The sequence below is a fragment of the Homarus americanus genome, unplaced genomic scaffold (genome assembly GCF_018991925.1).
Source record: "Homarus americanus isolate GMGI-L3 unplaced genomic scaffold, GMGI_Hamer_2.0 scaffold6203, whole genome shotgun sequence".
Lineage (NCBI taxonomy): Eukaryota > Metazoa > Arthropoda > Malacostraca > Decapoda > Nephropidae > Homarus > Homarus americanus.
The window spans coordinates 1-11,677 of record NW_024737971.1 but is presented as its reverse complement, the minus strand read 5'-3'; the positions used below and the strand labels follow the sequence as shown (position 1 = coordinate 11,677).

The 11,677-nt window shown below is 37.4% G+C and overlaps 1 protein-coding gene across 1 annotated transcript; it reads left to right on the top strand.

Annotated features, from left to right (window-relative positions):
* Nucleotides 1-2,662: 2,662 nt before the first annotated feature.
* LOC121873638 (probable inactive receptor kinase At1g48480) lies at nt 2,663-3,427 on the top strand. The gene has a single exon (XM_042377287.1). The coding sequence runs from the start codon at nt 2,663-2,665 to the stop codon at nt 3,425-3,427; it is 765 nt and encodes a 254-aa protein (XP_042233221.1).
* Nucleotides 3,428-11,677: the final 8,250 nt, after the last annotated feature.

Below are 11,677 nucleotides of genomic sequence, written 5' to 3'. Positions count from 1 at the left end.
CACCACTACCACCACCACTACCACCACCACTACCACCACTACTACCACCACTACTACCACCACTACTACTACCACTACCAACACTACTACCACCACCACTACTACCACCACTACTACCACCACTACCACCACCACTACCACCACTACACAAGAACAAGGTCATTTAACTAGGTTTGGCTGGGTCATTAAGCAAAGTAATTACTGTAGTGGTGTATACTGTAGTGGTGTATACTGTAGGGGTGTATATTGTAGGGGTGTATACTGTAGTGGTGTATACTGTAGGGGTGTAGACTGTAGGGGTGTATAGTGTAGTGGTGTATACTGTAGGGGTGTATACTGTAGTGGTGTATACTGTAGTGGTGTATACTGTGTGTGTATACTGTAGTGGTGTATACTGTAGGGTGTATACTGTAGGTGGGGTGACATTGTAGGTGTATGTAGGGGTGTATACTGTAGGGGTGTATACTGTAGTGGTGTATACTGTAGGGGTGTATACTGTAGGGGTGTATACTGTAGTGGTGTATACTGTAGGGGTGTAGACTGTAGGGGTGTATACTGTAGTGGTGTATACTGTACGGGTGTATACTGTAGTGGTGTATACTGTAGTGGTGTATACTGTAGTGGTGTATACTGTAGTGGTGTATACTGTAGGGGTGTATACTGTAGGGGTGTATGCTGTAGGGGTGTATACTGTAGGGGTGTATACTGTAGGGGTGTATACTGTAGTGGTGTATACTGTAGTGGTGTATACTGTAGTGGTGTATACTGTAGTGGTGTATACTGTAGGGGTGTATACTGTAGGGGTGTATACTGTAGTGGTGTATACTGTAGTGATGTATACTGTAGTGGTGTATACTGTAGGGGTGTATACTGTAGGGGTGTATACTGTAGGGGTGTATACTGTAGGGGTGTATACTGTAGTTACCCATAAAAAACCTCTTCTTTGTTTCTCAATTAATTTTTTAGAGAAAACGGATTTGTCGAGGAGGCGGAGGAGGGGTGACCAGAGAAGATAGGAAGAGGAGGAGGAGGGGGAAGAGAGGAGGGGTTAAGGAGGAGGAGGAGGAGGCGAAGAAGAAGAAGAAGAAAAAGAAGAAGAAGAAGAAGAAGAAGAAGAAGAAGAAGAAGAACTCTCTCTCACTCTCTTTCTCTGCCTATCACACACACACACACACACACACACACACCATCATTCAAAAAGAGATAAGATATTTTCCATACGTTTCTAAAAGTATCCCTAAGTGACGAAAAAGTGACGAGTGGTGACGAAATAGTGACGATAATTGATAAGTGACGAAAAGTGACGATTAGTGACGATAATTGATGATATGTGACGATATAGTGACGATTAGTTACGATTATTGATGATATGTGACGAAATAGTGACGATATTTGATGATAAAGGACGAAATACTGACGATAAGTGACGAAATAGTACGATAAGTGACGAAATAGTACGATGTCACGATAAATGACGAAAAGGGATGAAATAATGACGAAATAATGAAAATACACCTTTTCATCATATCCGTCGAGACATTGTTCCATAACCGAATGACAGAACACATATCGAATGACACTCTAAAATAACTGTTGGTTCATGCTGACAGAAGTAATTGACGTAAGTTATGAAGTTGACAGCCGTGAACAATAAACCGACAGTCTACATAGAGTTTGAGAATGTAACAATTGGAGAATGACAGACCACCAACAGTTATTTTAGATTGTCATTCGATATGTGTTGTGTCATTCGGTTATGAAATTTGTCAAATAGTTATAAAACAATGTCTCGACGGATATGTGAAAAGGTGTATTAGGCACATCTTCACTACAACTACTTCATTACAGGTAGTAGGTAGTAGGCAGTTACCAAACAGGGAGGTACTACCGCCTGGGAAGATATTGGCAGCATAATGTGTTGTCTAATGGTAGACCCTGCTGCCATATGTGACCAAGTCCTAGGTTGATGATCTGACTTTCTGCTTCATTTTCACACAATTGCAGGGTCTCAGTTGTTTCTCTTACTTTGACAATACAACATACATATATTGTTTCTCACTTTTGATATTTTTTATTCATTTTTGTATTTATAGTTCTTTATTATTAATATTATTATTATTACAGTTACTGTATTATTATCATCATTATTTTATTAATTGATTTTGTTTGTTTTATCATAAATTTTATTTATTATGAATTATTATGACTATTATATTATTATTATTATTATTATTATTATTATTATTATTATTATTATTATTATTATTATTATTATTATTACATTTTCGCCCCCCAGGCCCTGATGTGGGTCAGTGACCTGTGTCCGGGTGGGCTAATCCCCGTAAAAAAAAAAAACCCACTATTAGACACATCTTCACTACACTATGAGGCACATCTTCACTCCAACTACTTCACTATACTATCAAGCACATCTTCACTACAGCTACTTCACTACACTATCAGGCACATCTTCACTACACCTACTTCACTACACTATGAGGCACCTCTTCACTACACTATGAGGCACCTCTTCACTACACTATAAGGCACCTCTTCACTTCATTGCACAACAACTATCACTTCAGCGCCTCAAAAACGCATCTAACCCCCAAATAATAATTTGATGTCCTGGAGAAGGCTGAGTCGATACAGATAATTAAAAATGGCTTGCCGAAAAACAGAAAACTTCCAAGATTGGGTGTGTGAGCTTCTCCCTGAGGACGTGACTGACCTCCTACAAGACGGAGCGGAAATTCTTGGGGAGGGAGCGCACGCAATTGCTTACCTTGTCAAGTGGGGAAATGATGTAGCTGTTTTGAAAAAGGCAGTGTCACCATCAGCCAAAAAATTCTTCAAGGATGAGGCTGCCAAGATGTATGCCCTCGATGGTGCTGGGGGGATTCCTAAGGTACTTGGGTACTGTCCAAAACCTCCAGCGATCCTCCAGTCCTTCAGGGGTAAGCTCACACTCAACCACCTTCTCTCTGAAGATAACCTGATCTGCCAATATGACCTTATACAACTGGGGCTCCTCCTTGGTGAGAAAATCCTTGAGATGAACACGAAAGGTCTAGCACACAATGACATCAAGGAGGATAACATAATGATCCAAGGGCCCTCATCCCGGCCAGAGGTCAGCCTCATTGACCTCGGTCTGGCCTGTGAGATCGGTAAGTCTTGTAAAGTCAGCGCTGATTGCCTACACGAGGACTTCCCCTGGATGGCCCCTGAAGTCTGCCGTGGGTTTAGGACCACCAAGAATTCAGATACATATTCTTTCGGGTTTGTCCTGATGGAATTGATCAAGGAGGCCCCAGGGGACCATCCAGAGGTCACAAAACTCGCCAAGAAGGCCATGACCAAGCGCCGCACTGACCGGCCATCACTACCACACCTCCTCCGAGAATTCCGAGAAATCATCAGTTGAAGAAAAAATTTTAGGCCCCAAGCTATAAAGCACACACTATCTCTCACCTTCCCACAGCGTATCTGAACGAAACGAAAAACAAAACTCAAACGACAGGTAAACCTTGCATCCGATTCCTTGTCCGCCTGACTTCAACATTCCCCTAACTCAAACCTTCAACAGCACAACCTTGGACTTTTTTTCATAAGATGGCAGATCAATGGGTAAGGAAAACGCTTAAATTCACGATGTTAATTATATTTTTAAATAAATTGGGACCAAAACTCTACAAAATAAGGGTTAAAGTTGCTAAAACATCACGTGACTGAGAAAACTAGTTATTTATGATAGGATTGAAGGTCTAAATCGTTCCTAACTCATCACAAGCCATCAGAAAAATCTAGTCTGCATGTCTAGGTACAGATTGATTGATACGTTTATTGAGATACAAAAAACATTAGTACATCTCAAAGGGATGAAGTGACATAAGTCATCCCCACCCCAATCCAGGAATGTCCCTCTCAGGTCTCACATAAATCCCTAATATTTCATATAATCAGTTATATACATACATAGTTATATTCTAGATGAAAAATTTCTATATTTCTTTAATATATCATCTATTTTCCTATTTTTATACATCCACTCTATTTGCATGGGGACATTATTTATATGGGCATTTCTATATACATTAAGCAATGGGCATTCCAGTATATAATGTGGCAGGGTATGGGATCTGGGTGTTCTACAAACTCTACATTCTTTATCCTGTTCACTTCTCTCAGCTCCAAGTTCCCAATAATATTTATATCCTAATCTTAACCTCATATACACTGAATCTTTCCACCTACTCCCATCTTTCCCATACGTAAATTTTGTGTTCATGAGAACATGATGGTAATATTTCATTGTTTCCCTTTTCTCGTATATTTCATTCCTTTTGAAATTATCTTCTATTGATTGTATTTTCCGTAATTTGCTCCTTAATTGTTTCAAGGTTTTAGTACATATTATGTCGATCTCGGCCTTTTCCGTGGCTCGTTTTGCTATTATATTTACTGCTTCATTAAGACCAATCCCCACATGTGAAGGGACCCATACAAATTGAACATTATGGCCATTTTTCCTTATTGTATTTACTAATTTTCTACATGAACCAATAATGTGTTCAAAGACTGGACTCCCACTGTTCAAAGAATCCAAAGCTGCCCTACTATCAACAAAAAATATGCATCTTTATACACATTTACAACATTTTCCAACCATACTAAGATTGCATATAACTCAGCTTGTGTTGATGAAATAAAACTGCTCAACCGAAGTCCAATTTTGATGTCATCATTCCCTTGTTCTGTGTACTGTCTTATAAGGATCCCGCACCCTGCCCTGCCACTTGACATAACTGAACCGTCACAATATACATGCAATGTGTTTATTTTAGGCAAATTACTAATCTTATTCCCATATAAAGCCCTTAACTGTCCTGGTTCATGTAATAATTTCTTCATTGTGAGAGGCACTATGTCTAACTCTACTTCTCGTTCTTCCCAGGGTGGATTCTTACAACTCTTCTGAACAGCTGTACACCAGTCTGCCAGATTACATTTTTTAATAATATTTACTAATCCATTCATGCATCCTCCCTTGCCTTGCCTACAGAAGGTCCGTTTACCTTTTAAACCATCATTTATATCTTGTACAAATTTACCCCCACTGTTCCCTCTCATTAATCGAACTGCTGCAACTGTATTAATTTCATTGACCCTCTGTGAAATGCTCTGTAACCATAGTTCCATTTTCATTATCTCAATCATTGCATCCTTTTGACACCCTAAAATTATTCTCATTGCTTCATTTTGCATGATCTCAAGCTCCTGTAGCCTTCCTTCAGCAGTACAAGAGAGGACATAGTCTATAAGTGATCTGATGGTAGAAATATACATCATTCTCAGTATGGGTACCCCAGCACCTTTACCACAACATGCTAGAGCCTTCAAGGGCTGTAATCTTGCTCTACATTGAGTGAGGACATGATGTATTTCTGCCTCTTTACTTTCACTGGTAAAGCCAATATATATTCCTAAATATTTATACATTGACAATTTCTCAAAAAAATTTCCATTTAGAAAAACGGATTCAGTTCCTCTTCCTTTACATTCACACTTGGTTTTTTCTTCATTGATAACTAAGCCCATCTTTTGAGAAAGAACACTAAAATTATTTAATGCAATCTGCAAATTTTTGACAGAGTTTCCTTGAAATATGATGTCATCTGCATAAATGATGGTTACAACTCCTGTGGGATATTTGTGTCAGGCTATCTTGTTCATTAACACATTAAATAACATTGGGCTCAATACTCCCCCTAGTTCAAGTGCTCTTTCCTCAGACAAACATCCCTGATACCATACACAGGCTCTCCTTCCATGTAAGTAGTCACCTATCCAGTGTAACAACTCCCCTGATACCCCTAGAGCAGCCAGTTCATTCATAACTACTTCACTGTGAGCTATATCAAATGCTCCTTGTAAATCCACAAAAACTCTACATCTGTCTGCATCATTTGATAAACATTTTATAACACAGTCTGAAGTACATTTCCCTTCCAAAAAACCAAATAAATTACAAGATAGATTTTCCCCCACAATATATACAAGCCCATGTAATAATATTCTCTCCATCATCTTGCAAAAACAAAATGTTAAAGACACTGGCCTGTATCCACCAGTTGCCTTAGGGACAGGGATAACTATCACTTTCTTCCATTCTGTTGGTAATCTACCCTCTGTATAGCTCATGTTGAATAAATCTAATAATGGACTATTTTCCATACTAACTAAGCAGTTCCAAATTTCCTAAGTCACACAGTCTTCACCTGGTGCTGTAGATTTTCCTTTTTTAACAGCATTTAATAACTCATCTTGAGTCTAAAAATCTAAATACTTATGGGAGTCAGAGAAGTAAATTTGACCCATCTAATCTATATAAAACAAAGAAGTATGTCTGTGGTGATGATGGATGGTGTTATATGTAGTGATGATGGATGGTGTATGTAGTGATGATGATTGGTGTTATATGTAGTGATGGTGGATGGTGTTATATGTAGTGATGGTGGATGGTGTTATATGTAGTGATGATGGATGGTGTTATATGTAGTGATGATGATTGGTGTTATATGTAGTGATGATGGATGGTGTTATATGTAGTGATGATGGATGGTGTTATATGTAGTGATGATGGATGGTGTTATATGTAGTGATGATGGATGGTGTTATATGTAGTGATGGTGGATGGTGTTATATGTAGTGATGATGATTGGAGTTATATGTAGTGATGATGGATGGTGTTATATGTAGTGATGATGGATGGTGTTATATGTAGTGAGGATGATTGGTGTTATATGTAGTGATGATGATTGGTGTTATATGTAGTGATGATGGATGGTGTTATATGTAGTGATGATGATTGGTGTTATATGTAGTGATGATGACTGGTGTTATATGTAGTGATGATGGATGGTGTTATATGTAGTGATGATGATTGGTGTTATATGTAGTGATGATGGATGGTGTTATATGTAGTGATGATGGATGGTGTTATATGTAGTGATGATGGGTGGTGTTATATGTAGTGATGATGGATGGTGTTATATGTAGTGATGATGATTGGTGTTATATGTAGTGATGATGGATGGTGTTATATGTAGTGATGATGGATGGTGTTATATGTAGTGATGATGATGGTGTTATATGTAGATGATGTATGATGATGGATGATATATGTAGTGATGATGGATGGTGTTATATGTAGTGATGATGGATGGTGTTATATGTAGTGATGATGATTGGTGTTATATGTAGTGATGATGATTGGTGTTATATGTAGTGATGATGATTGGTGTTATATGTAGTAATGATGATTGGTGTTATATGTAGTGATGATGATTGGTGTTATATGTAGTGATGATGGATGGTGTTATATGTAGTGATGATGATTGGTGTTATATGTAGTGATGATGATTGGTGTATGTAGTGATGATGATGATTGGTGTTATATGTAGTGATGATGATTGGTGTGTAGTGATGATTGGTGTTATATGTAGTGATGATGATTGGTGTATGTAGTGATGATGATTGGTGTTATATGTAGTGATGATGGATGGTGTTATATGTAGTGATGATGATTGGTGTTATATGTAGTGATGATGATGATGATATATGTAGTGATAATGGATGGTGTTATATGTAGTGATGTGGATGGTGTTATATGTAGTGATGATGGATGGAGTTATATGTAGTGATGATGGATGGTGTTATATGTAGTGATGATGGATGGTGTTATATGTAGTGATGATGATGGTGTTATATGTAGTGATGATGGATGGTGTTATATGTAGTGATGATGGATGGTGTTATATGTAGTGATGGATGGTGTTATATGTAGTGATGATGATTGTTATATGTAGTGATGATATGGTATGTGATGATGGATGGTGTTATATGTAGTGATGATGATGGTGTTATATGTAGTGATGATGATTGGTGTTATATGTAGTGATGATGGATGGTGTTATATGTAGTGATGATGATGGAGTTATATGTAGTGATGATGGATGGTGTTATATGTAGTGATGATGGATGGTGTTATATGTAGTGATGTTGGATGGTGTTATATGTAGTGATGATGGATGGTGTTATATGTAGTGATGATGATTGGTGTTATATGTAGTGATGATGGATGGTGTTATATGTAGTGATGATGGATGGTGTTGTTATATGTAGTGATGATGATTGGTGTTATATGTAGTGATGATGGATGGTGTTATATGTAGTGATGATGGATGGTGTTATATGTAGTGATGATGATTGGTGTTATATGTAGTGATGATGGTTGGTGTTATATGTAGTGATGATGGATGGTTTTATATATAGTGATGATGGGTGGTGTTATATGTAGTGATGATATTTGGTGTTATATGTAGTGATGATGATTGGTGTTATATGTAGTGATGATGATTGGTGTTATATGTAGTGATGATGATTGGTATTATATGTAGTGATGATGGATGGTGTTATATGTAGTGATGATGATTGGTGTTATATGTAGTGATGATGATTGGTGTATGAAGTGATGATGATTGGTGTTATATGTAGTGATGATGATTGGTGTTATATGTAGTGATGATGATTGGTATTATATGTAGTGATGATGGATGGTGTTATATGTAGTGATGATGATTGGTGTTATATGTAGTGATGATGATTGGTTTTATATGTAGTGATTATGATTGGTGTTATATGTAGTGATGATGATTGGTGTATGTAGTGATGATGATTGGTGTTATATGTAGTGATGATGGATGGTGTTATATGTAGTGATGATGGATGGTGTTATATGTAGTGATGATGGATGTTGTTATATGTAGTGATGTTGATTGGTGTATGTAGTGATGATGATTGGTGTATGTAGATGATGATTGGTGTTATATGTAGTGATGATGATTGGTGTTATATGCAGTGATGATGATTGGTGTATGTAGTGATGATGATTGGTATGTAGTGATGATGATTGGTGTATGTAGTGATGATGATTGGTGTATGTAGTGATGATGATTGGTGTTATATGTAGTGATGATGATTGGTGTTATATGTAGTGATGATGGATGGTGTTATATGTAGTGATATTGATTGGTGTATGTAGTGATGATGATTGGTGTATGTAGTGATGATGATTGGTGTATGTAGTGATGATGATTGGTGTTATATGTAGTGATGATGATTGGTGTTATATTATTGATGATGGATGGTGTTATATGTAGTGATGATGATTGGTGTATGTAGTGATGATGGGTGGTGTTATATGTAGTGATGATGGGTGGTGTTATATGTAGTGATGATGATTGGTGTTATATGTAGTGATGATGGATGGTTTTATGTGTAGTGATGATGGATGGTGTTATATTTAGTGATGATGGGTGGTGTTATATGTAGTGATGATGGGTGGTGTTATATGTAGTGATGATGGATGGTGTTATATGTAGTGATGATGGATGGTGTTATATGTAGTGATGATGGATGGTGTTATATGTAGTGATGATGGATGGTGTATGTAGTGATGATGGGCGTAAAAAGTATATGTAGTGATGATGGTGGTGTTATATGTAGTGATGATGGATGGTGTTATATAGTGATGATGGATGGTGTTATATGTAGTGATGATGGATGGTGTTATATGTAGTGATGAGATGATTAGTGTTATATGTAGTGATGATGGATGGTGTTATGGGTGATGATGATGCATATATGTCGTGATGATGGGTGGTGTTATATGTAGTGATGAGGATTGGTGTTATATGTAGTGATGATGGATGGTGTTATATGTAGTGATGATGGATGGTGTTATATGTAGTGATGATGGATGGTGTTATATGTAGTGATGATGGGTGGTGTTATATGTAGTGATGATGGATGGTGTTATATGTAGTGATGAGGATTGGTGTTATATGTAGTGATGATGGATGGTGTTATGTGTAGTGATGATGGATGGTGTTATATGTAGTGATGATGGATGGTGTTATATGTAGTGATGATGGGTGGTGTTATATGGAGAGATGATGGGTGGTGTTATATGTAGTGGTGATGGATGGTGTTATATGTAGTGATGATGGATGGTGTTATATGTAGTGATGATGGGTGGTGTTATATGTGGTGATGATGGATGGTGTTATATGTAGTGATGAGGATTGGTGTTATATGTAGTGATGATGGATGGTGTTATATGTAGTGATGATGGATGGTGTTATATGTAGTGATGATGGATGGTGTTATGTGTAGTGATGATGATTGTTGTATGTAGTGATGATGGACTTGGTGTTATATGTAGTGATGATGGATGGTGTTATATGTAGTGATGATGGATGGTATTATATGTAGTGATGATGGATGATGTTATATGTAGTGATGCTGGGTGTTGTTATATGTAGTGATGATGGATGGTGTTATATGTAGTGGTGATGGATGGTGTTATATGGAGTGATGATGGGTGTTGTTATATGTAGTGATGATGGATGGTGCTATATGTAGTGATGATGGATGATGTTATATGTAGTGATGATGGATGTTGTTATATGTAGTGATGATGGTGGTGTTATATGTAGTGATGATGGACGATGTTATATGTAGTGATGAGGGATGTTGTTATATGTAGTGATGATGGGTGGTTTTATATGTAGTGATGATGGATGGTGATATATGTAGTGATAATGGATGATGTTATATGTAGTGATGATGGATGGTGTTATATGTAGTGATGATGGATAGTGTTATATGTAGTGGTGATGGATGGTGTTATATGTAGTGATGATGGTTGATGTTATAAGTAGTGATGATGGATGTTGTTATATGTAGTGATGATGGATGGTATTATATGTAGTGATGATGGATGATGTTATATGTAGTGATGATGGATGTTGTTATATGTAGTGATGATGGAGGGTGTTATATGTAGTGATGATGGGCGGTGCTATATGTAAATACGACGGTGCTATATGCAGTGACGCTTGACGATGCCATATGGCGACGACGGACGCTGTTATACGTAGTGACGACGGTGCTATGCAGCGACGATGGCTTGATTGCCATACGCAGTGATGATGGATGTTGTTATATGTAGTATTGATGGGTGGTGCTATATGCACGATGATGGATGGTGTGTTATATGTAGTGATGATGGATGTTGTTATATGTAGTGATGATGGTGGTGTTATATGGTGATGATGGATGATGTTATATGTAGTGATGATGGATGTTGTTGTATGTAGTGATGATGGGTGGTGTTATATGTAGTGATGATGGATGGTGTTATATGTAGTGATGATGGATGGTGTTATTTGTAGTGATGATGGATAATGTTATATGTTGTGATGATGATGGAAGGTGTTATATGTAGTGATGATGGGTGGTGTTACATGTAATGATGATGGATGATGTTATATGTATTGATGATGGATGGTGTTATATGTAGTGATGATGGATGATGTTATATGTAGTGATGATGGATGTTGTTATATGTAGTGATGATGGTGGTGTTATATGTAGTGACGATGGATGATGTTATATGTAGTGATGATGGATGTTGTTATATGTAGTGATGATGGGTGGTGTTATATGTAGTGATGATGGATGGTGTTATATGTAGTGATGATGGATGATGTTATATGTAGTGATAATGGGTGTTGTTATATGTAGTGATGATGGATGGTGTTATATGTAG